Source organism: Bos javanicus, chromosome 2, assembly GCF_032452875.1.
Source record: "Bos javanicus breed banteng chromosome 2, ARS-OSU_banteng_1.0, whole genome shotgun sequence".
Lineage (NCBI taxonomy): Eukaryota > Metazoa > Chordata > Mammalia > Artiodactyla > Bovidae > Bos > Bos javanicus.
Window position 1 is genome coordinate 122,350,546 of NC_083869.1, and position 26,167 is coordinate 122,376,712.

Genomic DNA, 26,167 nt, shown 5'->3' on the forward strand with positions numbered 1-26,167 from the left:
TCCACAGAGGTGGTCGGCAGCCTCCCTCTGCCAGGAAATCTGGCAGGAGGCTGCAGCACTTGCCCACAGAAGCCTTGTGCCAGCTCACGGAGGAGAGAGACCCAAGAAGCCAGCTTGCTCTGGCCTGTAGGCTGACCAGGTCAAAATTTCCCCAGAGTCATTTTTTCCCTCTCACTGCATGTGTACTTGAACTTTTTGCAAAGGGATAGGTTGCTGTTGTCTCCACACAAGTCGTCTCATCAAAGGAAAAAGGACACTCCAAGGCCAGTTATGATTTACACCCACTGCAGTCTTCAGACTAGTGTTTCTAAGCTGGTGGAACCAGATAGGGGAGATACTCCTCCTGTTTTTTGTTCTTATCTTTACTTGTTAATTAGCCGCATATCAGTGCTGGGGAAGCAGGAGTTCTGGAGTAACAACAGCTTTAGAATTGGGATTATATGGAATCTCAGTTAAAATATTTATTTAAGTTGATCTCTGCACTCACCTTTGGCAGAAGAGGCAGCATCGTTCAGGCCTGGGTTATCACGCTCATCACAATGGTTTGTAACTGTCCAGTTTTCCATCCATCTCCCCACCTAGGCTCTGAGTTCCCAAAGGGCAGGGACTGCAACATATTCACTTCAGCATCCCAGCGTCAGCACGAGGCCTGACACAGACTAAACATTCTGTGAATAAATAAATGATGGACCCTGGATGGATGAGGGCATGTCAGATGTCGGAGGGATGAATAAAGGGATGTGGATGGGGTTTTGATGAATGAGTGGGTGAGTGTTGGATGGGAGGCTGCAAGGATGGCTCAGAGTGACAAGAACAGCTAGTGTTCCATATTCAGTGGAAAGAGAGGTCCCTCTGGGCCAGGCAAGAAGTCTTGCTAGGGAAGGAGAAAATTGTGCTATATTTTGAAAAATGAGGAGGACTTGGGTATAGGAAAAGGGAAATGATAGTGAAACCTCAACTGTTATTTCAGCTGCTTAGGGGCAGAAACTGACCCAGAATAAAGAATTGAGCCAAATCCTAGCAGCCTTCAAAGCCCAACTAAGAAGCTTTGGCTGTTAGGTCTTCTATTAATTAACTACCTTCTATTAAGTCTAATAGTTTATGTGATGTCTCCATATCCTCACAGCTTCCTGGGGGAATTCCTGTCTTCCCCATTTATAATTAAAGAAATAGTCTCAGAGAGGGGAATTAACTTGTCCTGAGTCACACAGCAATCTGCAGTCTGAACCTGAGTTGACTGCCGCTCACTGCATCTGTGAGGGCCCTGAGAACACAAGGGCTTTGAGCAAGGGCCAGGGTGGGGGTGCGGGTGATGCCAGGTTTAGGCAGTTGTGTCCAGGCAGGGTGTCTCCCCAGCTACACTGTGAGCCTGGGCAACTCTGTCACAACCTCATTTCCAGGATCCCATGCCAGCTGAGTCCAGAGCACCCACCCGGACCTCAAACCACCAGGGCTCCCCAGGGCCTCACAGAGTCAAGATAGAAAGGAGAACAGACTTGGGGCAGGAGCTTTGGGTTCAGGCCATTGGATTAAAGACCAGAAGAGCCCTTAGATTATTTAGTCTGGCAGCCTCTGTGTATGAAAGAGGAGCCCAAGACCCACAGAGAAGGTGGCTTGCCCATGTAAGCCAGGAGTCAGTGTTAGAACCTCAACCAGAAACCACATGTCTAAACTCCCAAGCCAGTGCCAACCGGGAAAGGTGGCGTGTTGGTGCCAAAATGGGACAGAAGGCAGAGAAAGGCAGGGTGTCTGCCTGGCTCTGCCACCAACCTGCTGTGTGACCTTGGGCAAGTCACTTCCTCTCTCTGGGCCTCATCGTTGCTTTCCTCTGAGCTAATGATCTCAGCGGTGCCTTTCTGCCAAGAAGTATCCAATGAGAGATGAACTTGGAAAGCTCTTTGCAACCTGCAAAGCCCTGGGAGGGGAGTCACCAGCAAGAGGCAGGCCGGTGCCAGGTCATTGGATGCCAGGGTTGGGCCTCTGCCCAAGCTTTACCATCTGTGTGGTACCATCACCTCCACCCCCTCCTGCCTCCTAGCCAGGAAAAAGCCTTCTGGGACCTTATTTTATTAGGATCATCTCTCCCTACCTAGACAGACTCTCTTCTCTCTCCTTCTATGTAGGCAGGACTCTTGGGTATAAGTGACAGAAATCAGTACAAGGAGGGAGAATTCGTTTAGTCATGGCTGGATCCTCAGACCCAAAACAAGGTCTCCCAGACGCTCCCCTTGCGTGTTCACTCTTCTTTCCTCACTCTCTGTCCCTTAGCTCTGGCTTCCTCCTCAAGCAGGCTGTCCCCTGCATGGTGGCAAAGACAGTCCCCAGGAGCTCTCAGCTGACACTATACCCATCCAGGTATCTTGGCGGACAGGCAGCATCTCTGTCCTGATCCCCCAGCAAATATCCAGGCAACTCTCAGGGGCAGAGCGCAGAGATAGTGCCCATCCATGAGCAGATCACTGTGTGCTGCTTATTTACTTAGACTTGGGTCCTGAGCCCACCGCAGAAATCAGTACGCATGGACTGAGGGTCTGGGAGGCAGTTTCCAAAACAAAGAGATAGGTTCTGTCAACAGAAGAAGGGATATGGGACGGTCGGTAAGCATTGGTATCCTTGGGACCTGTGTTTCTAAGTGTATCAGCTGAAAGGTTGAATCAGAGGCTACTGGAAAGGGACTGTTGATCGAGTCCTATATCAGTTACCTCCTGCTGCATAACAAATCCCTCCAAAATGTAGTGGTGCAAAAACAATCATTTTCGGGAGTTCCCTGGCAGTCCAGTGGTTAGGACTCAGGGCTTTGACTGCCATGGGCCCAGGTTCAACCCCTGATTCGGGGAACTAAGATCACACAAGCTGCACGATGTGGCTGAAAATTTAAAAACAGTAATAAAAACAAAAAATAGAACAACCGCTTGATTTAGCTCACGATTTTGTGGGTCAGCTGGAGGTTCTTTGGTCCAGGGACATGTCTTTGGTCTGTTGGTGGGTTGGCTAGTGTCTGAGTGATCTAGGATGGCCTCACTCGTGTGTGTTGATGTGGCTGTTGGCTGGGGTGCCTTGGTTCTTTTCCCCGTGCCCTCTTATCCTCCTGAAAGTGAGCTTGAGCTCTTTCAAAAGTTGTTTTCTGTGTTATCAGTGTAAAAAGTGGGCAAGCTCCAATGCACCAGCGTTTTTCAAGCTTTTTCACCTGCTTCCTCTTGGCTCACATCTCACTGAATGAAGCAAGTCATGTGACCGAACACAAGCATTAGTATGGGAAGGCACTGCCAAGGAGCACAAAGTTAGTGTGGAAGCAGGAGGAGAAAAAGGAAAGCAAATCCCTTTCTCTGCAGCCCATGGATCCCCTGGGCCAGGACAACCTCCAGAGAGGGGTCCTTAAAAGAGGAAACTCAGTCCTACCAGCTTCCCTGGGTCCTCCAGGGCCATGGCTCATCCTTAGACCAGTGCTAGGGGGAGCCAGTCTGAATCCTGACTCGACTGAGACCCAGCCCCCTGGGAAGCTGCAGGTGCCAGGCGGGGAGGCTTCTTGGCAGGGAGGAAGGTGTTCTGAACCCTGGCTCCTGTCTCCCATTAGCCCACCCCAAAGTGATCACCAGGGCTCCATCCCTCTCTCATCCTCACCAATTTGTCCTCACCTCCCAGTATCCCCTTGGGTACTCCAGGCTGGGGTGACCTTGAGACGTGTGTACAGTCAGGTCATGGTGCCTCATCACCCTGGTAACTGGTGTCCCCTGCTCCACAAGGTTGAGGAGGAGTCCCCATCTTCCTCCTTTAGGGAGTGACGTGGCCTCAGCCTGCTCTTTCCCACAGGTGGCTGCACTGGAGCGGCAGATCTTTGACTTCCTGGGCTACCAGTGGGCTCCAATCCTAGCCAACTTCCTGCACATCATGGCAGTTATCCTGGGCATCTTTGGCACCGTGCAGTACCGCTCCCGGTACCTCATTCTGGTATGGTTCACTCGGCCCCTCCCCAAACCAACTCCCTCTTTCTCATCCCCATCCATTCCCACCTCATTCTCCAGCCAGAGCTGCCCCCCAACCCCGGGCACCTAGACCCCTGCCTGAGTCTTGGCTCCAGCCTGGCTGGTGATATCCAAATCCCAGTGCTTCTTTGCTCAGTGGAGACAAGATTAGTACTTTCCTAAAGAATTTTCTATGGAAAAGTCCAACTATTAACCAGATGCATCATTGAGTGAGTGCTTCCCATGTGCCAGAGCTCCCTAGTAGCTCAGTTGGTAAAGAATCTGCCTGCAATGCAGGAGACCCCGGTTTGATTTCTGGGTTGGGAAGATCCCCTGGAGAAGGGATAGGCTACCCACTCCAGTATTCTGTCCTAGAGAATTCCGTGGACAGTCCATGGGGTCTCAAAGAGTCAGCCACAACTGAGTGACTTTCACTTTCATACTTCACTTTCCCATGTGCCAGGCACATGCCAAGAGTTTCACTAGCTTTACTTACCTTTACGACAGCCCTGCGAGATGTATCTTACTGTCTCCATTTTCCAGATGAGGAAATGAGGCTCAGAAAGGTGATGAGGACTCCTTGAGTCACACAGCTAATAAGTGGCGGGGTTAGAGCATCGCTGCCAGAGCGAAGGCTCCTGCCGCATCCCCACGCTGCCCCAGTAGGTCCGTGTGAGGGATGCACTTGGTCTGGCTTCTCAAGTTGCTTCAGGAAGGCTTGGCTCTTGTCCCTTGATGTTCATCAAGCATGTGGTCTAGAGAGACTCGTGGGATTCTGAGGCCAGTGCCTCCTGCGCCCAATCCCAGGAGTACATTGTGTCCCTGGCTCCCTCCACCTACGTCCTCTTTCTAAGCTCTGGTCCCTGAAGATCAAACTCCTGTTTTCAGCTGGTCTCACCCTCGTCTGCTGCTCTTCCGCAGTGACCCATTCACACACCTCTCTTGAGGGAAAAGGCTCTTTGGTAGGTTTGCTTCATAAATGCCTGACACCTCAAATACTGATGACATGTAATTTCATGCCCCTCCCACCCCCAAGCCCACTCACCCTCATTCTAGGCTGAGTTTCCCCACCTCCAACAGGCTCAGTTCCAGAAGTCAGGTGAACAGGGCCCTTCCGAAGCTCTCCCTCACCTAAGAGGACTCTCCTCTCCAGTCCTTAGGAATGCCCCAGGCGCCTCTGTAAACAGCACTGTCTTCCAGGAAGCTGCCATTAGAATCACAGGCATAGGATTTGGGTGGAAATCATCCAGCTCCTTGGGCTTCCCAGGTGGCTCAGTGGTCAAAAAACCCAACTGCTAATGCAGAATCTGTAAGAGATATGGGTTCGATCCCTGGGTTGGGAAAATCCCCTGGAGGAGGAAATGGCAGCCTACTCCAGTACTCTTGAAAAATCCCATGGACAGAGACGCCTGGCAGGCTACAGTCCATGGGGTCACAAAAGAGTCGGACACGACTTAGCAACTAAACGACAGCAACCGCGAGCTCCTCTCTAGTTCTTGGCCATGCGCAGGATGCCGTCTGGTGTCTTTGTTCTCTACAGATTGGATAGGACTACCTACCAGAGGACTTGGGTTTGCATGACAGCCCTACCTCTTCCTAGCTGTGTGATCTTGGAAAACGTAAACCTCTTCTCTGAGCCTTAGCTTAGCTTTAAAGAGAAAGACGGTGCTTTCCCTGCAGGGCTCTCGTAAGGGAGCCTGATTGTAAGATGACTTATACACTGAGAAGTGCTCTCTGAGTGAGGCACTGTCATAGTTTCCCCTGCGGAGGTCTTTTTAGTCCATTGACCCACCCCCCTCCCCACTCCCCCAGGCCCCGCCCTGACCCCCCCTCTGCTTTCCCCAGTATGCAGCCTGGCTGGTGCTCTGGGTTGGCTGGAATGCTTTTATCATCTGCTTCTATTTGGAGGTTGGACAGCTGTCCCAGGTAAGCCTCGGGCCTGGCATTGTCAGAGGGCAAAGCCTGGCATCCCCTGCCCCAAGGGCTCCTGTGGTGTGGGTCTGGGGTGTCATCTCCTAAAGAGAACACTCTCTACACATTGGAGTAATCTGTGCTCCCCCTCCACCCCTACATTTTCATTTCTGGCCTCTGTACTTCTCAAAAACAAATGATGAAGCTGAAGGGCAGTCTGAGTGAAGATGGGTTGGGGTTCCAGTTGATCACAGTCTCAGAAGAAACCATCAATATGTCATGACCCAGAAGACTTCTCTTAGGCTTCACACATGTTCAGTGCAAAAGAAGTGAAAATGCAACATGCTTAGTATGGCTTAGACCGTGAAGATTTGAGTCCAGTTCTGATAGATATTTTTCAGATGAGAAAGAGACTAGGTAGTAGAGTCTGTTCTGGGAAAACTGAACAGACCATGTCACATGGAGAACTGTTGAAGAAAGTGGGAGTATTTAACCTGGAGAAGAACAAATCCAGAGGGCACAACTCCTAGTTTTAGATAGAAAGGAGGCGAAATACATGAATGAGAGCACTTGGCTTCGTACTGTTGCTAGATTTAAATCCCAGCTCAAACATTTCCTAGCTGTGTGACCTTGGGCAGGTGGCTTACCCTCTCTGAGCATCAGTTTCCTCATCTAGTAAGTGCAGTTAATAGAAACTCCAATTTCATGTGGTTGCAGAGGGAGATCGCACATCTCAGTGCTTGGCACCCAGTCGGTATGCAGTGAATATTTGTTAATGGACCATATGAGTGAATGGATTGGGAAACACATGCATACGTGGGTGAGAACTGATTAGCCAGCCCCTTCTCCATTTCAAGAGGAAACCAAGGACTAAAGAGAGGAGAGGTTTGCCCAGGGTCACACACAGGGAGCAGTGGAGAGGTTGAATGAGCTGTGAAGGTCTGTATTGGAGATTTCACTAACAGCTGGAAAGGGGAACCGGCCACCATTAATATCCTTTCCCGCCCTGAAATTCTGAGGCTCCTGTGGGGCTGTAGCAGCCCGGCATGATCATCTGGCGCCACCTACTGGCCAAACGTAGACTTGCAGATACAGACCATACCTTTCACAAATCAAGCCAGGAAGGGAAGCTGTTATAACCCGGTGTGAAGTAGACATTTATATAAGGTCTCCTGGAACTTGGGAAGGATCTTCACCCTGCCCCCAGCTCAGTATCCTAGGCCCCTCTGCCCCTAGGACCGGGACTTCATCATGACCTTCAACACATCCCTGCACCGCTCCTGGTGGATGGAGAACGGGCCAGGCTGCCTGGTGACACCTGTCCTGAACTCCCGCCTGGCCCTGGAGGACCACCATGTCATCTCAGTCACCGGCTGCCTGCTCGACTACCCCTACATTGAAGCACTTAGCAGTGCCCTACAGATCTTCTTGGCTGTGAGTTTCTGTCCCCCTGCCCATCCCAGCCCTGCGCTTAGCAGTAACACACACACAGTTACATAACCCTCTTTCCTCTTAACAAGCCAGTAAGATATCGCCCAGGTCCAACTGGAGAAACAGAGGTAAAATAATCACTTGTTCAAAGTCACACCCAGAACGGAGAACAGAACCAAGTGTATTAAGTTTAAGGCACAGTCATTAAACTTGGGAAGTTGTTCTGGGTTTGCCTTCCTCTCAGCATATTTGGCCCCTCCAGCCAGGGTGGGCAGGGCCAGGCAGGGGGTGAAGAAAGAGCTTCCCACTCCTCCCTCTCTTTCTGATGCGCTGTGTCCTCCCTCAGCTGTTTGGCTTCGTGTTCGCCTGCTACGTGAGCAAAGTATTCCTGGAAGAGGAGGACAGCTGTGAGTCCGGAACCCCTAGGGAAGTGGGGACCCCATGTCGTCAGCACCCTGGACAGGGGCCCAAGCGGGAGGGAGCCCTGGGTCAGTTAAGGGGTCCCTGAGACTAGGCTGGGTGGGGATCTGCATAGCCGGCCCATTCTGGATGAGGATCAGATGTCCAGGTGCCCAAGCCAAGGCACTGCCCCACTACCCGCCCCGTAGGCCCCGTCCTGTCCCCTCGGAGGGGTCCACAGCCTCACTCCAGTCAAGCACCACCCATTCCCAGTTCGTCCCACTCCAGCCCCTCGGAAGGGCTTGCCTCCCTGCTCGTTCCCCCACTCCCACCCTACAGCCTTCTCCCTTAAACGACAGCCCTCCGCATCTACCCTCCAGCTCTCTATCTCAGGCCTTGGCCCATCCCTCGGGATGTTACAGCAAAGCTCAACCCCTCAGGCCCTGTACCCGATCTGATCCTCCCTTTCAAGACCCAGCCTCCCATCACCTCGCCTATCCAGAGGACCATCTCTCTAACCACGTGCCATCTCCCCTTCCGCAGTCGATTTCATCGGCGGTTTTGACTCCTACGGATACCAGGCGCCCCAGAAGACGTCGCATTTACAACTGCAGCCTCTGTACACGTGGGTCATGGCGCGGAGCCGTGTCGGGTGGAGGGACCCCGGCATTAGTGTAGGAGAAAGAAGGGGAGGGGGGAGCGGAGAGGGCAGGCGGATCTCTCCGCCTCCCTATTCAGTGGTCCGCTTCCCTAATTGGTTTTTGTTTCTTGCAGGTCTGGGTAGCGTTTGCCCCACGCCCACCCCCGCGGCTAGACTGACCGCCGCTGCCGCGAGCTCTGGCCAAAATGGCAGGCGCGCCCCCTGGCGGCTCCCTGACTGACTGCAGCCTGAGCCGGCTGGATCTGGGTCTGAAGCGGACTTGGACTTGGCCCTTAGCAGCCTGGACCTGAGGGGCGGGGCGGGGAGCGGGGTGTGGCGGGGAGAATCGCGGGGTTTGTATTTTTGTTTTTTTAATCTCAGCCTTGACGTGTGCGGGAGACTCCCCCGCCCTTCTCCAGCCTCCCCTTTCTCCCTTCTTCCCCCAGCATCCTGTCCCCTGTCCAGAGGGAAAGGTCAGGAGAGACACACACACCCCATCTCGCCACATTTATTCACCAGCCCTGAGGAAAGTTCCCCCGAACCATGAAGAGGAGGAGTCCTGGGTTCTAATCTCAGCTCCATCACTAACTCTGTGTGACATCTGGCAAAGCCCTTGTCTTCTCTGGGCCTTAGCTTCTCACCTCAAATAATTAAAATAATCCCTTAGTAAATGGAGCTCTTCCTAGCCTTTTCATTTGACTCTCAATTCTCTGGACTATACTGGGGCTTTGCTATAATCCCCATTTTGCAGATATGGAAACTGAGTCCCAGAGATGTAAAGCGATTTGCTTGAGGTCACACAGCTGGGCTTTTGGTGGAGGCAGGCCTTGAATACAGTATATCATCTGTAGTTTCGGACTCCAAAACCCAGTGTCCAGTTTCTGAATTCCGTTTCCAAGCCCCCTTCCAACTTGGACACTCTAGCACCCATATGGCATACACCACTCTCACATACCACCACCGCCACTTGCCAAAGCCTCTCTTAAAGCAATATACCCGTTCTCTTGCTGGACACGGGATGGACAGATCCCAGAGCCCTGAATTCAGCCTGACCGACAGGGAAGCCTTCTTAGACTCGGCCTCTGCCCACCCTTGGCAAAGCTTTCGAGCTTTCTCTAGCAAAGGGGGGACACAACCCCATTGCCCCAGTCCCTCCCAGGTCCCTGAGGCTGCTGCACCCATGACCCCTCACCCCCTCAGCAACTTTGCCAACCTCTAAGGACACCATCCACTTCATCTGATGAAAGACCAGTGGTTCCAGCATGGAAAAGGGCTCATCTGTGCTGCCCAGCCACCAGGGTTGAAAGATCACCAGCATTCATGATCGTTTCGGTGTCCAGAAGCAACTTCTAACAACCCCAGAAGTTGTTCCAGAGAGGCAGAATGGGGGAGGGATGCCGTAGGGGAGATGGGTCTGGAGGGCCAGCACCCTTCCTTAAGAGCAAGTCGACGTAAGGGCTCAGTCTCCTCACCTCCCTCCTCAGACACCTCTGAGGACCCTGCATCCCGTGTGCTGGCTGGTGAATCCAAGGGCAGGAAGATTGGGCCTCAGCTTCCAGTTTGTGAAACAGGAGTGGCTCCGGCTTAGGAAGGAGGGTGGGAGGCCCGGGGGAACCAGGTGGAAGTACAGACGGTCGTACACCTGAGCCCCTCCATGACGACCATTCCTCACTCTCCACGCGCTGATCTGCCATCCCCTCCTGTCTAAGGCCAAAATATCCTGAACTCGGATCCCACCCCAACATCTAGTATGCAGGTCTGTGCTGAAGAGCCAACCCTGGGCATTTCTCTGGTCACTACGGGACCTGAGATCAGCCCTGGCCAGCTACAGGTGCAGCTCAAGAGTGTGATGGTTCCCTCCGGCCTGGCTGCTGCTCTGCCCCTGGGCCAACTCCTGCCTCCAGCCCTCTCCTCCCACCCCCAGCCAGCTGTCATCTCACCCCGAACCCCTTTTCTACTCAGCAGGTTTAGCCACTGGTGCTTTGAAGCCTTTTGTTTTTATAAGATGGTTTTTTTTTTCCAAGGAGACGAGATTTTCGTCTCACTGGCAACTTGCAAGGCAGGGAGTGTTGCCCTGGTTTCTGTGCAGGTGGGTTGATTAAAGACTGTGTTTTCTTCTCTCTTCCTGTCCTCCTGCCCATGAGTTAGCAGGGTCTTCTAAGGGAAAAGTCTTTGTATGAAGGGTGGGCAGAGGTTGGGAACCTATGTCATTGTCATGATCAAACATTCCTGGGACACTGGCCTGTGCCTCTGGCTGGCTGTGTGGCTTTGGGCAAATGATCCTCCCTGTCTTGCTTCACAATCCCTTGGAGAGCTTTCTATTTTTCTGATTAAGTGCATTTTAAGATTATGCTTTCAAATATCATTGGCATCTTGGCTCTGCCCTCTTCTGATGATTCAGTTCCTGACTTGGAATAAACTGGCAGACAGCGCTTTAGACACAGATTCCTGCCTCCCAACTAGGACATCCTGGCTCTTTTTCTGACCATACCATGAGAATCAGTCTTTGAATCTTAAACATTTATTTTTGTGTGTAAATAAGTAATACGTATATATGACGCAGAATTCAGAAAGTTTCAGGGGGCTATGTACTCTTCACCTATTTTTCATATCTTTCCAAAGATAGTCAATTTTTTAAAATTATATAAAATCTTTCCCCCTTTTCACACAAATGGTAAAATATGTTACTTACTCTTCAACTATACTTTTTTCAACCTAACTCTTGGAAATCTCCCAATAACACATGTGGAGCTGTCTCCCATTCTTCCACAGTGATTTGGTAGAACAGATTTTCAAGATCTCCAGGTGACCTTGCAGTTAGGGCCAAGAACCAGAGGTTCCACATAAGCATGCCAGGTCCACTATGCCAACCTCTGTGGACCACTCCTGGTTGTGGAGTCAGAGGGAAGTAAATCAAGGAGTTTATGGTCTAGTGGGGAGCCCGTGGAGTGGTCAGGTGGAAGGGTGGATGCTGAGAGCAGGTGGTCAATGCTAAGGACAGTTTAGCATGAAAGGCAGTTGTTAATAGGAGCTAACAACATGAGCAAAAGTAGGGAAGGAGGAAAGCCCGTGGTGTCTAGGGTAAGAATGGCCAGAGACGAGCTAGCTGGAGGAAGGTTCAGTGGGGAATGTATTAGATTTCTCTTGCCGTCATAAATTATCACAACTTTAGTCTCTTAAAGAAATACACATTTGTTATCTTAAAGTTCAGTAGAAGTCCATCATGGGTCTCACTGGGGTAAAATTAAGATGTCTGGAGGATTACACTTCTGGAGGCTCTAGGGGAGAAAACATCTCCTTGGTCTTTTCTAACTTCTAGAGGCTCCCTGCATTTCTTAGCTCTTGGCCTCCCTCTTCAAAGCCAGTGACATCACAGCTCTCTGATCCTTTTTCCCATCATCGCATCTCTCTAACCACAGCCAGGAAAGGTTCTCCACTTAGAAGGATCTGTGTCCAGGATAGTTTCCTCCTCTCAAAGTCTTTAATCCCATCTACAAAGTCCCTTTTGCCATCTATCACATTCACAGTTTCCAGAAATTAGAATGGGAACATCTTTCCCAGGGCGGGAGGTCATTATTCTACCTTCCACAGGGAAGGAGTCCTATCCTGTAGCCCTGAATGTCAAACCAGAGTGCATCAGAATGTCAAACCCGGGGGTGGGGGGTTGGGGGTAGGTGTCGGGGGGTAGCTATTGAAGGACTTTCAGCAGAAGCTACTCAGAACTGTCCTCTAGCGAGAACTGGCAGGGCTGGAACAGTGGGTTAGAGGAGGGAAGCAGGAAGCAGTGTTTTGTCTGGAAGAAGTTTAGGGTTTCCTTCTTCTCTGTGTAAACATGTGTTCTTGGAGGTGTGTGTGTGACCAGGAGCTCTATGTGTATAAACTTGGGATGGCCCCTGCAGTAGAGTCATGATCAGCATGAACTGTAGGACTCAGGCATCCCTTGGTCCCCGTTCATCACTCTAGAAACTAGTTAGTTTGGCCTTCCCACAAAGCCCAGCACAGGGACTTCCCTGGTGGTCCAGTGGTTAAGAATCCGCCTGCCAATGCAGGAGACACAGGTTCGATCCCTGGTCAGGGAAGATGCCACATGCTGCAGGGCAACTAAGCCTGTATGCCACGATTACTGAAGCCCATGCACCCTAGAGCCCGTGCTCTGCAACAAGAGCCAGGGTAAAGAGACGCCCACGTGCAGCAACGAAGACCAAGTGCAGCTTCTGCTGCCCTGGGGCCATTTCCCAGCAACCTCTGCACATTCGAATAATCCAGCTAGGATAGATCTTCCAATGACTATTGAGTCATAAAGGTGCCCAAGCCATTCTTTGAAGCACTAAAATACGAATTCCCCAAGGTGCATTTGACAAGCACAAGAGTCTCCTGGGATTTGTAGACAGACTAGTGTTTGCTTGAATAAGTTAGGATGGGGTCTTCCTGTTTCTAAACAGAGGGAGTGCCTGACACCAGATCTCGTTGCCTTGTAAGGTTCATTACTCCACAGGCTACTGGCGCTTGACAGGCCAAGCTTCTCACGTTTACAGAGCATAAGAATGCCTTAAAAATCCAAATTCCTAAGCCTGATCTGAGCCACACTGAACCCAACATCTGGGCAGCAGCAGGAACCTATGTTTTTCCCAAGTGCCCAGAGTGATCCAGGTTTGGGAAATTCTAGAACCAGGTAAAGAGGCCTCCAAACATTTTTGAAACTCCCTCCTCCAGGGTCATGGAAGTGAAGTGAAGTCGCTCAGTTGTGTCCGACTCTTTGCGACCCCATGGACTGTAGCCTACCAGGCTGCTCAGTCCATGGGATTTTCCAGGCAAGAGTACTGGAGTGGGTTGCTTTCCTTCAGGGGATCTTCCCGACCCAGGGATCGAACCTGGGTCTCCTGCATTGTAGGCAGACACTTTACCGTCTGAGCTACCAGGGTCATGGAAGGCCTACCCAAATTATGCCTTCCATCCCCCGCAGAACTCTACTCTAAGACCTCTAAAGTTTAAATTTCATTTGTTAATACTTGTTACAGTCTTAAATTTTTTTAAAAATGGGTTAATCGTGTCAAAAGGTAGGATCAACTCTTGAACTTTAACACTGACAACTTCACCACTAGGTTAGTTTGAGCAAAGACAGGTCTGAGTTTGCCCACCACCACCTGAGCTGGGGACCACACCGTGCCCCGAGTCTCAGACTCAGCGATTCCCCTGATACCAGTCTGATGAGGTCCAGGCCGACGAGGTGCAGAGACAGCCCTGTGTTGGCCTTCCAATACTGAAGTTTGAGATTCCCTCTGCCCTCTCCTCACCCTGGGACCTGGGGCCCCTCCTCCCCACCTCTGGCCTTGGCGACTTTGTCATGACATGAGAGAACTGGACTTGGCAGAATACTCCTGGGTTTCTTTACTGCTGACGTTCTGGGATGGGACTTCTCCACCCTACCTGTACTTGGGGTGTGTTTTTAAAATACAGATTTCTGGGCTCCACTCATGTACCAGATTCCAATTCACTGAGACCCGAGCATCTGAATTCATTCTTCAAATATTGATTAAGAATTTACTGTGTACCAGGCACTGGGGATATGAAGTGAACAAAGCAGGACATAATCACTGCTCTCCTGGGGGGAATCTATGGGAGGATACACACAAAGGCAGAGCAGTAAATTATATGGTTTGTCAGATAATTGTCGTGGAGCAAAAGAGGGCAGGGCAGGGAAGGCAGGATAGGGATCAATTCTGGTTTTAAATTGGACATCAAGTCCGTCAGAAAGGTTTCTTCCCCCTGGCCATGCACTGTATGGCATGTGGGATCTTGGTTCCCCAAGTGACCAGGGATCAAACCCACACTCCTTGCATTGGGAGTGCAGAGTCTTAACCACTGGACTGTCAGGGAAGTCCCTGAGAAATTGTTTTGATAAAATACCTGAAGAAGTTAGAAGACAAAGGGAATAGCAAGTACAAAGGCCCTGAGGTAGAAGCCCGAATACTAGAAGGAAGCAAGGAGGCTCAGATCAGACAAGTCGCTCAGTTGTGTCTGACTCTTTGTGACCCCATGAATCGCAGCACGCCAGGCCTCCCTGTCCATCACCAACTCCCGGAGTTCACTGAGACTCACATCCATCAAGTCAGTGATGCTATCCAGCCATCTCATCCTCTGCCGTCCCCTTCTCCTCTTGCCCCCAAACCCTCCCAGCATCAGAGTCTTTTCCAATGAGTCAACTCTTCGCATGAGGTGGCCAAAGTACTGGAGTTTCAGCTTTAGCATCATTCCTTCCAAAGAAATCCCAGGGCTGATCTCCTTCAGAATGGACTGGTTGGATCTCCTTGCAGTCCAAGGGACTCTCAAGAGTCTTCTCCAACACCACAGTTCAAAAGCATCAATTCTTCGGTGCTCAGCCTTCTTCACAGTCCAACTCTCACATCCATACATGACCACAGGAAAACCCATAGCCTTGACTAGATGAATCTTTGTTGGCAAAGTAATGTCTCTGCTTTTGAATATGTTATCTAGGTTGGTCATAACTTTCCTTCCAAGGAGTAAGCATCTTTTAATTTCATGGCTGCAATCACCATCTGCAGTGATTTTGGAGCCCAGAAAAATAAAGTCTGACACTGTTTCCCCATCTATTTCCCATGAAGTGATGGGACTGGATGCCATGATCTTAGTTTTCTGAATGTTGAGCTTTAAGCCAACTTTTTCACTCTCCACTTTCACTTTCATCAAGAGGCTTTTTAGTTCTTCTTCACTTTCTGCCATAAGGGTGGTGTCATCTGCATATCTGAGGTTATTGATATTTCTCCCAGCAATCTTGATTCCAGCTTGTGTTTCTTCCAGTCCAGCATTTCTCATGATGTACTTTGCATATAAGATAAATAAACAGGGTGACAATATACAGCCTTGACGAACTCCTTTTCCTATTTGGAACCAGTGTGTTGTTCCATGTCCAGTTCTAACTGTTGCTTCCTGACCTGCATACAGATTTCTCAAGAGGCAGGTCAGGTGGTCTGGTATTCCCATCTCTTTCAGGATTTTCCACAGTTTATTGTGATCTACACAGTCAAAGGCTTTGGCACAGTCAATAAAGCAGAAATAGATGTTTTTCTGAAACTCTCTTGCTTTTTCCATGATCCAGCGGATGTTGGCAATTTGATCTCTGGTTCCTCTGCCTTTTCTAAAACCAGCTTGAACATCAGGAAGTTCATGGTTCACATATTGCTGAAGCCTGGCTTGGAGAATTTTGAGCATTACTTTACTAGCGTGTGAGATGAGTACAATTGTGCGGTAGTTTGAGTATTCTTTGGCATTGCCTTTCTTTGGGATTGAAATGAAAACTGACCTTTTCCAGTCCTGGGGCCACTGCTGAGTTTTCCAAATTTGCTGGCATACTGAGTGCAGCACTTTCACAGCATCATCTTTCAGGATTTGGAATAGCTCAACTGGAATTCTATCACCTCCACTAGCTTTGTTTGTAGTGATGCTTTCTAAGGCCCACTTGACTTCACATTCCAAGATGTCTGGCTCTAGGTCAGTGATCACACCATCGTGATTATCTGGGTCATGAAGATCTTTTTTGTACAGTTCTTCTGTGTATTCTTGCCACCTCTTCTTAATATCTACTGCTTCTGTTAGGTCCATACCATTTCTGTCCTTTATTGAGCCCATCTTTGCTTGAAATGTTCCTTTGGTATCTTCTGTTGTTTTCCTCTATTTCTTTGCATTGATCGCTGAAGAAGGCTTTCTTATCTCTCCTTGCTATTCTTTGGAACTCTGCATTCAGATGTTTATACCTTTCCTTTTCTCCTTTGCTTTTCACTTCTCTTCTTTTCACAGCTATTTGTAAGGCCTCCCCAGACAGCCATTTTGCCTTTTTGCATTTCTATTCCATGGGGATGGTCTTGATCCCTGTCTCCTGAACAATGTCACGAACCTCATTCCATAGTTCATCAGGCACTCTATCTATCAGATCTAGGCCCTTAAATCTATTTCTCACTTCCACTGTATAATCATAAGGGATTTGATTTAGGTCATACCTGAATGGTCTAGTGGTTTTCCTTACTTTCTTCAATTTCAGTCTGAATTTGGCAATAAGGAGTTCATGGTCTGAGCCACAGTCAGCTCCTGGTCTTGTTTTTGCTGACTGTATAGAGCTTCTCCATCTTTGGCTGCAAAGAATATAATCAATCTGATTTCAGTGTTGACCATCTGGTGATGTCCATGTATAGAGTCTTCTCTTGTGTTGTTGGAAGAGGGTGTTTGCTATGACCAGTGCATTTTCTTGGCAAAACTCTATTAATCTTTGCCCTGCTTCATTCCATATTCCAAGGCCAAATTTGCCTGTTACTCCAGGTGTTTCTTGACTTCCTACTTTTGCATTCCAGTCACCTATAATGAAAAGGACATCTTTTTTGGGTGTTAGTTCTAAAAGGTCTTGTAGGTCTTCATAGAACCATTCAACTTCAGCTTCTTCAGCGTTACTGGTTGGGGCATAGACTTGGATTACTGTGATATTGAATGGTTTGCCTTGGAAACGAACAGAGATCATTCTGTCATTTTTGAGATTGCATCCAAGTACTGCATTTCAGACTCTTTTGTTGACCATGATGGCTACTCCATTTCTTCTGAGGGATTCCTGCCCGCAATAGTAGATATAATGGTCATCCGAGTTAAATTCACCCATTCCAGTCCATTTCAGTTCGCTGATTCCTAGAATGTCAACATTCACTCTTGCCATCTCTTGTTTGACCACTTCCAATTTGCCTTGATTCATGGACCTGACATTCCAGGTTCCTATGCAATATTGCTCTTTACAGCATCAGACCTTGCTTCTATCACCAGTCACATCCACAGCTGGGTATTGTTTTTGCTTTGGCTCCATCCCTTCATTCTTTCTGGAGTTATTTCTCCACTGATCTCCAGTAGCATATTGGGCACCTACTGACCTGGGGAGTTTCTCTTTCAGTATCCTATCATTTTGCCTTTTCATACTGTTCATGGGGTTCTCAAGGCAAGAATACTGAAGTGGTTTGCCATTCCCTTCTCCAGTGGACCACATTCTGTCAGATCTCTCCCCCATGACCCGCCCATCTTGGGTGGCCACATGGGCATGGCTTAGTTTCATTGAGTTAGACAAGGCTGTGGTCCTAGTGTGATTAGATTGACTAGTTTTCTGTGAGTATGGTTTCAGTGTGTTTGCCCTCTGATGCCCTCTTGCAACACCTACCATCTTACTTGGGTTTCTCTTACCTTGGGCATAGGGTATCTCTTCATGGCTGCTCCAGCAAAGCACAGCCATTGCTCCTTACCTTGGACGAGGAGTATCTCCTCACCGCTGCCCTTCCTGACCTTCAACGTGGGATAGCTCCTCTAGGCCCTCCTGCGCCCGCACAGCCACGGCTCCTTGGACGTGGGGTTGGTCCTCCCGGCCACCGCCCCTGGCCTCGGGCGTGGGGTTGCTCCTCCGGGCCGAAGGAGGCTAGTGTGGCTCAAAGCAAGGAAAGGGGAGAGTGGGAGGAGACAAAGTCAGAGAGATAAGGGTGTGAATGTCTGACACTGTATTGGCTTGAACAACACCATAAGGGCTTTAGTTTCTGATCTGAGATGGGAAACTATAGAACTAGGAAGAATCCCTTGGGATACTGTATGAAGACTACACTGTAAGAGGTCAAGGACTGGAGCATGGAGACCAGGTCAGATGCTATCAAGACAATCCAGGTGAGGGATGGTAGTGCTCAGTTAGGATGGCCAGAACAAAGAGGCCTCAGGGTATTTCTTTCCAGTCCTAAAATGCTAGGAATTGCCAGTCTAATTGAAGCAAGGAGTTAATAGACAGGCAGTGCCTTGTCTTGTGTGTTAAGCCAACAAGCATTTATTGATTATCAATCCAGCACCATTCACTGAAAGCTCTGATTCGAGGCAGCATGATCAGCACCTATTAGGACAGACAGTAGCTGCAGGGGTGGTGAGGAGGGGCAACCTCTCCCAGTGGGGACTCAAGGAGGGCCTCCTGGAGTGACCCAGAGGGAAGCGCCTGGATTTCTCTAGGTCAGAGTTTCTCCAGCTCCACATTATTTCAACCTAATAGTAGTAGTGTTAGTTGCTCCGTCGTGTCCGACTCTGCAACCCCATGGACTGTAGCCCGCCAGGCTCCTCTGTCCATGGGATTCTCCAGGCAAGAATACTGAAGTGGGTTGCCAAATGCCCTCCTCCAGAGGCTCTTCTCAACTGAGGGATCGAACCTGGGTCTCCTGCACTGCAGGCAGATTCTTTACTGTCTGAACTTGGGGCCAGGTGCTTCCTTGCCTTGGGAAGCTATCCCGTACACTGTAGGATGTTCAGCAGCGACCTTGGGCTCCACTCACCGGATGTAGCCCCACCCTCAGTAGTGACAATTGCCAGATATCCCTGCGGGGCGACATTGCCCTCAGCGGGGAACTGCCTCTCTAGACAGAAGAAATAAAGTGAGTTAAGTCATAAAGGAGGGATGAGTGAGACTTGGGTAAATCACTTAACTTGAGCCTCATTTTTTCTCATGTGTAAAATGGCGCAGTATCTGAAAGGTTTATTGTGATAATGAGAATACCTGTAACACACTTGACATATAGAAGGTCCCAGATAAATGTTAGTTCCTTTCCATCATAACACGAAAATGACACCTCCTGACCCTTGTCTCATCAAATGATGGGCTGCTTCCGAGACTGGGATCTTCAGGCTCCAAACTAGGGCGTTGGTGTTTCTGCCCAGACAATGGCCCTGGGGAGAAGGGAGGAATGAAGCTACATCAGTGGCTCCAGACTTTTGAAATTACCATGCTCATCCTCACCTGATTTTTTTTTAAAAGAGAGCATTGATTCATAATTTGTTTCCCAACTACTCAAGGCAGCTGTCCCAGCTCTGTGGGGCAGGACTCACCACATGACCTCCTGGAGCACTGGATCCTTTATCAGCTTGATGACCTCTTCCCATTTCAGTACGAGATGGTTCTCTGGCTTTCAGAAATACTGCGAGGTCACAAGGACCCCAATCTGCTACAGAGGCTCCCAAATATCAGATTAAGAATCACAAATGGTTGGTGATTATAAGAGACCGGGGATTCCCAAGCCTCTAGCCCCAGCACCAAGTCCTGCAGCTACCGTGCCAGGCACTGGACTCGAGGTTTCACTTGTGTCAATGGCTCATTCGCTGCTAATGTCACCGTTTCATAGATAAGGACATGGATAAGGATTGCATTACATCTGTATATTGCTTTGAGTACTATGGTCATTTTTATTTTTTTAGGAAGCAAACAATTTGATGTTTTAATGATCTTATCTTAATTACTTTTGTCTGTGCTAGGTCTTCATTGCTGTGTATGGCCTTTGTCTAGTTGCCAGAGAAAGCAGAGGCTACTCTTCATTGTGTTGCACAGGCTTCCGATTGCAGAGGCTTCTCTTGCTGCAGAGCACAGGCTCTAAGGCACGTGGGCTTCAGTGGTTGTGGCTCATGGACTCTAACGCTCCAGCTCAGTAGCTGTGGTGCACGGACTTAGTTGCCCCCTGGCATGCGGAATCTTCCCAGATCAAGGATGGAATCTCTGTCTCCACCATTGGCAGACTGATCTTAACCACTGAACCACCAGGGAAGTTCACTATGGCCATTTTAGCAATATTAATTCTTCCAATCCAAGAGCATGGGATCTCTCTCCATTTCTATGAAAGCATTAGTTGCTCAGTCATGTTCGATTCTTTGTGACCCCATGGACTGTAGCCCATCAGGCTCCTTCGTCCATGGGATTTCCCAGGCAAGGATACTGGAGTGGGTTGCCATTTCTTTCTCTGGGATCTTCCCAACCCAGGGATCGAACCCAGGTTGCCCACATTTCAGGCAGTTTCTTTACTGTATGAGCTACCCGGGAGTCATCTTTAATTTCCTTTAACACTATCTTATAGTTCTCAGTATATAAACCTTTCACTTCCTTGGTCAGGTTTATTCCTGTTTGCTTTTTTTTTTTTAATGTGATTTTTAAAGGGATTTTGTTTTTATTATCCCTTTCTGATATTTCATTATTAGTGTAAAGAAATGCAATAGATTTCTGTATGTTAATCTTTTTTTTTTTTTTTTTGGTTGTGCTGGGTCTTTGTTGCTGTGTGTGGGTTTTCTCTGGTTGTGGCAAGTGGGGGCTACTCTTCGTTGCAATGTTCAGGTCTCACTGCGCTGACCTCTTGTTGTGGAGAACAGGTTCTGGGTGCAAGGGCTCAGTGGTTACAGTTCAAGGGCCCTAGAATTCAGGCTCAGTGGTTGTGGCTTACGGGCTTAGTTGCTCCACCCATGTGGAATCTTCTTGGACCAAGGATTGAACTTGTGTTGCCTGCACTGGCAGGCAGATTCGTATCCAGTATGCCACCAGGGAAGTCCATCTGTATGTTAATCTTGTATCCTTTTACCTTGCTGAATTCATGTTTCCGTTCTAGTAGTTTTGGTGTGGCATCTTTAGGGTTTTCTAGACATAGTATGTCACCTGCCAAGGATAAGGACTTCCAAAGTCCCTCACCCTCCGGGTGAGTACACCTTATATGCATTTTTGTCCACATTCTTGGCTTCCTGCTCTTGTGTGTACGGAGGGTCCTCAGTGTGACTGGTGGGGTTTGTGAGGGTGGTGGGAAATAAAGCTGTGAGGCCCAACAGGAGAGGATGCTACTGACAGGAGGAATATAGCCAACACTAAACCTCACCGAGCCCTTACCGTGTGCTGGGGTTACATCAACTCCCTTAATCCTCACAGAGAGCCTGTGAGGCAGCTGCTGTAATTCCCATTTGGTGGATGGGGAAACTGAGCCACAGAGAAATTAAGATTGCACAGGTGGTAAAGGGGGATGACGCCTGCTTGTTGAACGCCTGGCCGGACTCCTCATGAGTGATATTGTTCATCCTCCCCACCATCTCCAGTAGAGGTATAGCCCCTGTTTTACCCTTGCTGTCTCTTGCTTGTTTTCACAAAAATCCTAATCTTGCTTTTGCGTGCTCTCACTCTGCCTCCTTCCGGGGGGAACTCTGGGGAGCACGGCTGTCACAGCGACACCTGCTGGCTGGTGCCATATCTACACTGCCTCCAGACACCTGGACTCCCACTTCCCCCCGCGAATGCCTGACCATCCTGCTGCCCAGACACCACCCTCCCTCTCTTGGCACCAGACTCAGAAAGGGCTCTGCAGAATAACCAGGGTTATGCAGAACCAGACCAGGGTTAGTGTCCTGGCTCTGGCACCTGGTAACTGGGAAATCTTAGTCATGTCTTATCATTTCTTGATAAAAATCCCTCACTTGTAAAATTCCTCACCAGGCAGGGTTCTCTGAGAATCACAGGTGCTCCTGAAAATGAGAGATGCAGCGTGAGTTCCGCCCCCTGGCCTCCAGGCACAGAAGGTGTCCTCTCTGCCTGCCTGGGGTGAGTGTGAGGAGGTAGGATTGCACTCCAGCCTGCACGCCTGCTCTTCCCTCGCATCTCCCCACTTCCTGAAAGATGGCAGCTCCTGAATCACCATGGATGGGGATGGCGGGGGCGCTCAGGGCCCCAAGGAGAAGGTAGATGGGGAGCTGGGGTCAATGGGACTGCACGGGGAGAAGGTCAGTAGGGAGAGGAGAGGAGTCAGGGTGAGACAGAGCACTAGGGGACCAGGAAGGTGAGTTCTTGTCTCAGTTTAATGGATCACTTTAGACAAGCCAGCCGCTGGTCTGAGCCTCAATATTCCCATCTGGAAAATGACCCTCTTAATGTATATTTTCAGGCCATAAAGGGTAAGAGCTTTGGAAATTGTAAAAACTACACAGGGAAAGAACTCACTCTATTTTGGGGTGGCCTGAGGCCTCCTTGACAGACCACACTCTGGAGCAGTCTGGTAGGACTTGAATCTCAGTTCCGAACCCCAGAGGGGCTCCCAGAGGCCCCCTCAACCAGCCAGACCCAGTCTTCCTCCATCTGCCTCTGCAGCCCAGCCCGCCCTCCTGAGATGGCCACGGGCAGAGGACCCATTTCACTGTCGCAGGACTTGGCCTTGAGAATCAGCCACCATCCATTTCTGCCTCCTCTCCATCCCAAGTTCTGCTCACCTCCCTGCGGCCTGCACCCAGAGGCCCCAGGAAGTATCTCTGAGCCTCCACTGTGATAAGCACTGCCGTTGCCCGGAAGTGAAAAGAGAGCTCCCAGATGGAAAAGGAGCTGTTCTGGGTCTGAGGACCATCATCTGTCCCCATTCCATGACTGCAAGCACTGGCCAGGGGTCTGGATGTCACTGGCACACTGCTGCATCCAGCCTGGTCCTGTCGGTGCTCAGTAGGTGCTTGTTGAGTAAGTGAGAGAATGAACGAATGAATAAATGAATGAGTGAAAGAATAGCAGGGCGGATACTGTGGTTATTCCCTTCTACAAACGAGGAAATTGAGGTTCGGTGAGGCAGAGGGCCCTTTCCTTCGCCGGGCCACCCAGCCCATGACTGGACTCCTGTTTTCCCACTCTAATGCCCTGTTCTCCTGCGGGCAGAGATCCTGCCTCTTTGCCTGGGTCCTGCAGCATGGTAAGAATTACTGGCCTAATTCCCTGGGTTTTAGGGAACCTGGGCTCCCCAACATCCCCCACCTTCTTTTCCATGGAAAAAACGTAAAAACCCTCATCCTGGCAGGGGGCAACACAGCCTCGTCTCCTGGGTGAATGCACATGTCACACCCCTGGGAGCTGTGGTCACCACTACCACAATGAGGTCCTCAAATCCCTCTGACCCCTCTAATGTGGCCAGGTCACAGTGCCATAGCTGGAGCTTTGGAATAGACAGCGTAGAATCCAACCCCAGCTCTGTCCCTGGGCAGCTCACTTACCCTCTCCAAGCCTTAGTTTTACTTATATAGACGCATCTCTCTCTCTGGGTTGTACTGGGTTTATAAGGACCCATGCATCACTGTGCCTGGCACTGAGTAGGACCTCTATATATGTAGCTTTTCTGACCCATGTCATCAGTACAAGGTACGTTGACACCTCCACTCTGAGGTCAATGCCAAGGACCATCAAGGACTCTCTAAGCTTGGGCCAGCCAGGGAGAGGTGAGGTGGCCACTGACTACCTGTTCCTCCAGCCACAGCCCCATTAGAGTGCAAATGAAGCTCTCTTTGCTTTCCTTTTCCCACCAGAGTGTCACCTGCCCACCCTTCTGAGTCCTGCTGGTGGCCCAGCCAGCATCCTTGGCCTGGCTCCCCAAGGGGCTTGCTCCCTCTGTTCCAGTGACCTATTGCTGCCTAACAAATCAACTCAAAATGTTGTAGCTTAAAACATTTTAATATATCTCACAACTTGGCGGGGGGGGATCAAGGATTTGGGTGGGTTATTCTGCTCCATGGCACCAACCATAGTTACTGGGCAACAGTAGTTAACGGGTGATGAGTTCGGTCTGAGAGTCCTAGGCACCCACAAGGCTGCCCTCACATGCTTGCTGTCTGGATGGCATCAGCAACAAGACTGAGCTCAACTGGGCCCATCTCCCTGTTGTCTCAGGGTCTCTCCACATGGTCTCTCCAGCAGAATCACTGGAGTTTCACAGGGTGATTCAGAGCTTCAAAAACCCAAGGTGGCACTTCCAGTCTTCATAAAAGCTAGGTTTGGAACTGGTACAGCATGTCTTCCACTATAATCCATTGGTCAAAATAGCCACTGGCTGGTCGACATTCAAGAAGGGGAACCACTAACCCTATCTCTTAACAAGAGGACTGGCAAAGAAATTGTGGCCGTCTTTAGTCTGTCACACCATCTAAAGTCTCTCCATTCCCTTGAATTTAACACACATGTGTATAGCCTCAGCTTCTACTGTGCCAGGCCCTGTACAGGGTACTAGGGATGAAATGGTCATGCTAGAGGAAACTTAAAATCATGGCTGTGTCTTAAGAAGTGGAGATATCCTTATATAAAAGATGTCTTGTTTCTGAATGCCTTAGGGGGTTAGATTTGCGATGGGTTTAGGAGTAGGGGCTAGAAAGAATAGAACATTTTCCACATACAGGGTGAGAAGAATGTTGGGGGACAAACTGATACAAAAAAAAAATGAGAAACAGGAAAAGGCCTGGAAAAACTGGAGGGGGTGAGCTGGATGAAAATCTCCCCATGGTGGAAGAGCTTTTCAGACAGATGTCCAAATTCACATTCATTCATTCATTCAACTGAGGTCAGTCTACTGCCTACCAGGACTGAGCACTATAAACAGGATGATGAGCAAGATCAGTCCTTATTACAACATCATAGGGGAAGAAAAAGAACACACAAAAAGTAAAAAGACAGATAAACAAAATAATGACAAATTGCTACAAATCTTACTAAGGAAATTCACAAGTTGCTGAAAAAGAATAAAATAAGAACCAACTTTAGATATTAAAACCCTCCTCCCACGCTCATCAAATCTTTAGTAAAATCTGCTACCCACACAAAGGCCTGTGTGAGGGGGGATTTGTGGAAGTCAGAGAACAAGGCTGAGTTCTAGATCTGGTCTAACAAAATGAGTACCAGAGACAGGAGAACAAGATGGAGATGCTTCCATGAGCTCAACTAATTAAGCAGGAACAGGGGCTCAAATTCCAAGTCCCATCCCTACACTGCATCTCCCAGGATTTTGCAAACAGCCTGCAAGTGTGTGGACCTCTACAGATATATGAATGGATGAGTCAAATCACAATCTGGGTTCATAATCTCAGCCCTTAAGGGGTCACAATCCAACAGGGTAGGCACCCTCTCCAAAACCGGAGCACATCAGAATCAGATGTGGCCTGTGATGGAGGCGTGGAGAAGGGACTTAGAAACACAACCTTGTTCATTGATGTATGGCAGAAATCAAACCAATGTTATAAAGTGATTATCCTTCAATTAAAAAGAAATAAACAAAACAACAGCAAAAAAGAGAGAGAGAGAAACACAACCTTGAAACACGGAGCAGGGAGAACTGATCACTCTTCTGGATGAGTTCAGAGAAGACTTCCTGGAGGAGAGGACATTTGAGCTGAGTTTCAAAGGATGAGAAGGAGGTTGCTGGGTATCAGGAAGAATGAATCAGTTGGTGCCAAGCCAGACAGCTCTTACATAGAGACCCAACAACACAGTGGCTTAAGGAACACAATGTCTTTCTCACATTACAGTCCCCATGTGAATCGTCCAGGTAGGTGGCAGCTCTGCTCCCTGCAGTTACTCAAGGACCCAGGCCATTCTCTACAAAATTGTTATCATGAACGTCTCTGCAACTGTCTCAGCTCTCACATCTCCACTTCCTGCTCCTCTCCTACTGGGAACTCTTGTCTCCACCACGTGTGCCTGTGTCCATGCTGTGGGTCAAAAAAGACGCAGCATGGAGCTCACTTGTCTCCTCATTGAAGTCAGGGTGAACCCACATCCAGGCCCTTCTCAGACTGATTTCTCCCTCTTCATCTCTCAGTGACAAGGACTCTAGATTGGCTCAGCCTTCAGAAAGGCCCTCATTCTGGGGAGACGTTCCAGCCCCATCCGCACTAGATCACTGTAACTCCCAAAACCCATTCCGATTGGACAAATGTATGTCATGTGCCCATACATGAGCCAATCACCACAACGAAGAGAATGGATACAAAGATTGGTCAAGCCATTCCTGTACTCACTTCATCCCTGATGCTGTGAATGTAGCCCCATCCTCACCGCACTGAGTCAGTGGGAAGGGCACTTCCCTCGAAATGATAGATCTCCAAATGAAAATCAGAGGGGATGGATGCTGGGGAGCCAATTCACAAATGATCATTATGGTGCAACCCCCCTTCAGTTTTCCACCAGCCTTTCCAAAAATCAGTAATGTCTATTCCTGCTTCCTGG

The 26,167-nt window shown here is 49.3% G+C and overlaps 1 protein-coding gene and 1 long non-coding RNA gene across 4 annotated transcripts in view; both read left to right on the top strand.

Moving 5' to 3' along the window:
* The window catches only part of NKAIN1 (sodium/potassium transporting ATPase interacting 1), a 46,630-nt gene extending 35,848 nt beyond the window's left edge, over positions 1–10,782 (top strand). Inside the window, exons 2-7 of one of the 3 annotated variants that reach the window (XM_061389894.1) lie at positions 3,811–3,948; positions 5,808–5,888; positions 7,110–7,307; positions 7,651–7,711; positions 8,247–8,377; positions 8,478–10,782. In XM_061389894.1, coding sequence (XP_061245878.1) covers positions 3,811–3,948; positions 5,808–5,888; positions 7,110–7,307; positions 7,651–7,711; positions 8,247–8,377; positions 8,478–8,522 — 654 coding nt within the window. In that variant the 3' untranslated portion in view covers positions 8,523–10,782. Of the gene's footprint in view, positions 1–3,810; positions 3,949–5,806; positions 5,889–7,093; positions 7,308–7,650; positions 7,712–8,246; positions 8,378–8,477 lie in introns of those variants that run through there. The other 2 variants (XM_061389901.1, XM_061389906.1) reach the window with 2 other exon arrangements.
* A 6,524-nt stretch (positions 10,783–17,306) lies between these two features.
* LOC133231562 (uncharacterized) lies at positions 17,307–22,695 on the top strand. The gene is made up of 2 exons (XR_009731162.1): positions 17,307–21,748; positions 22,347–22,695. It is a non-coding gene; the product is annotated as an uncharacterized LOC133231562 (long non-coding RNA).
* Positions 22,696–26,167: the final 3,472 nt, after the last annotated feature.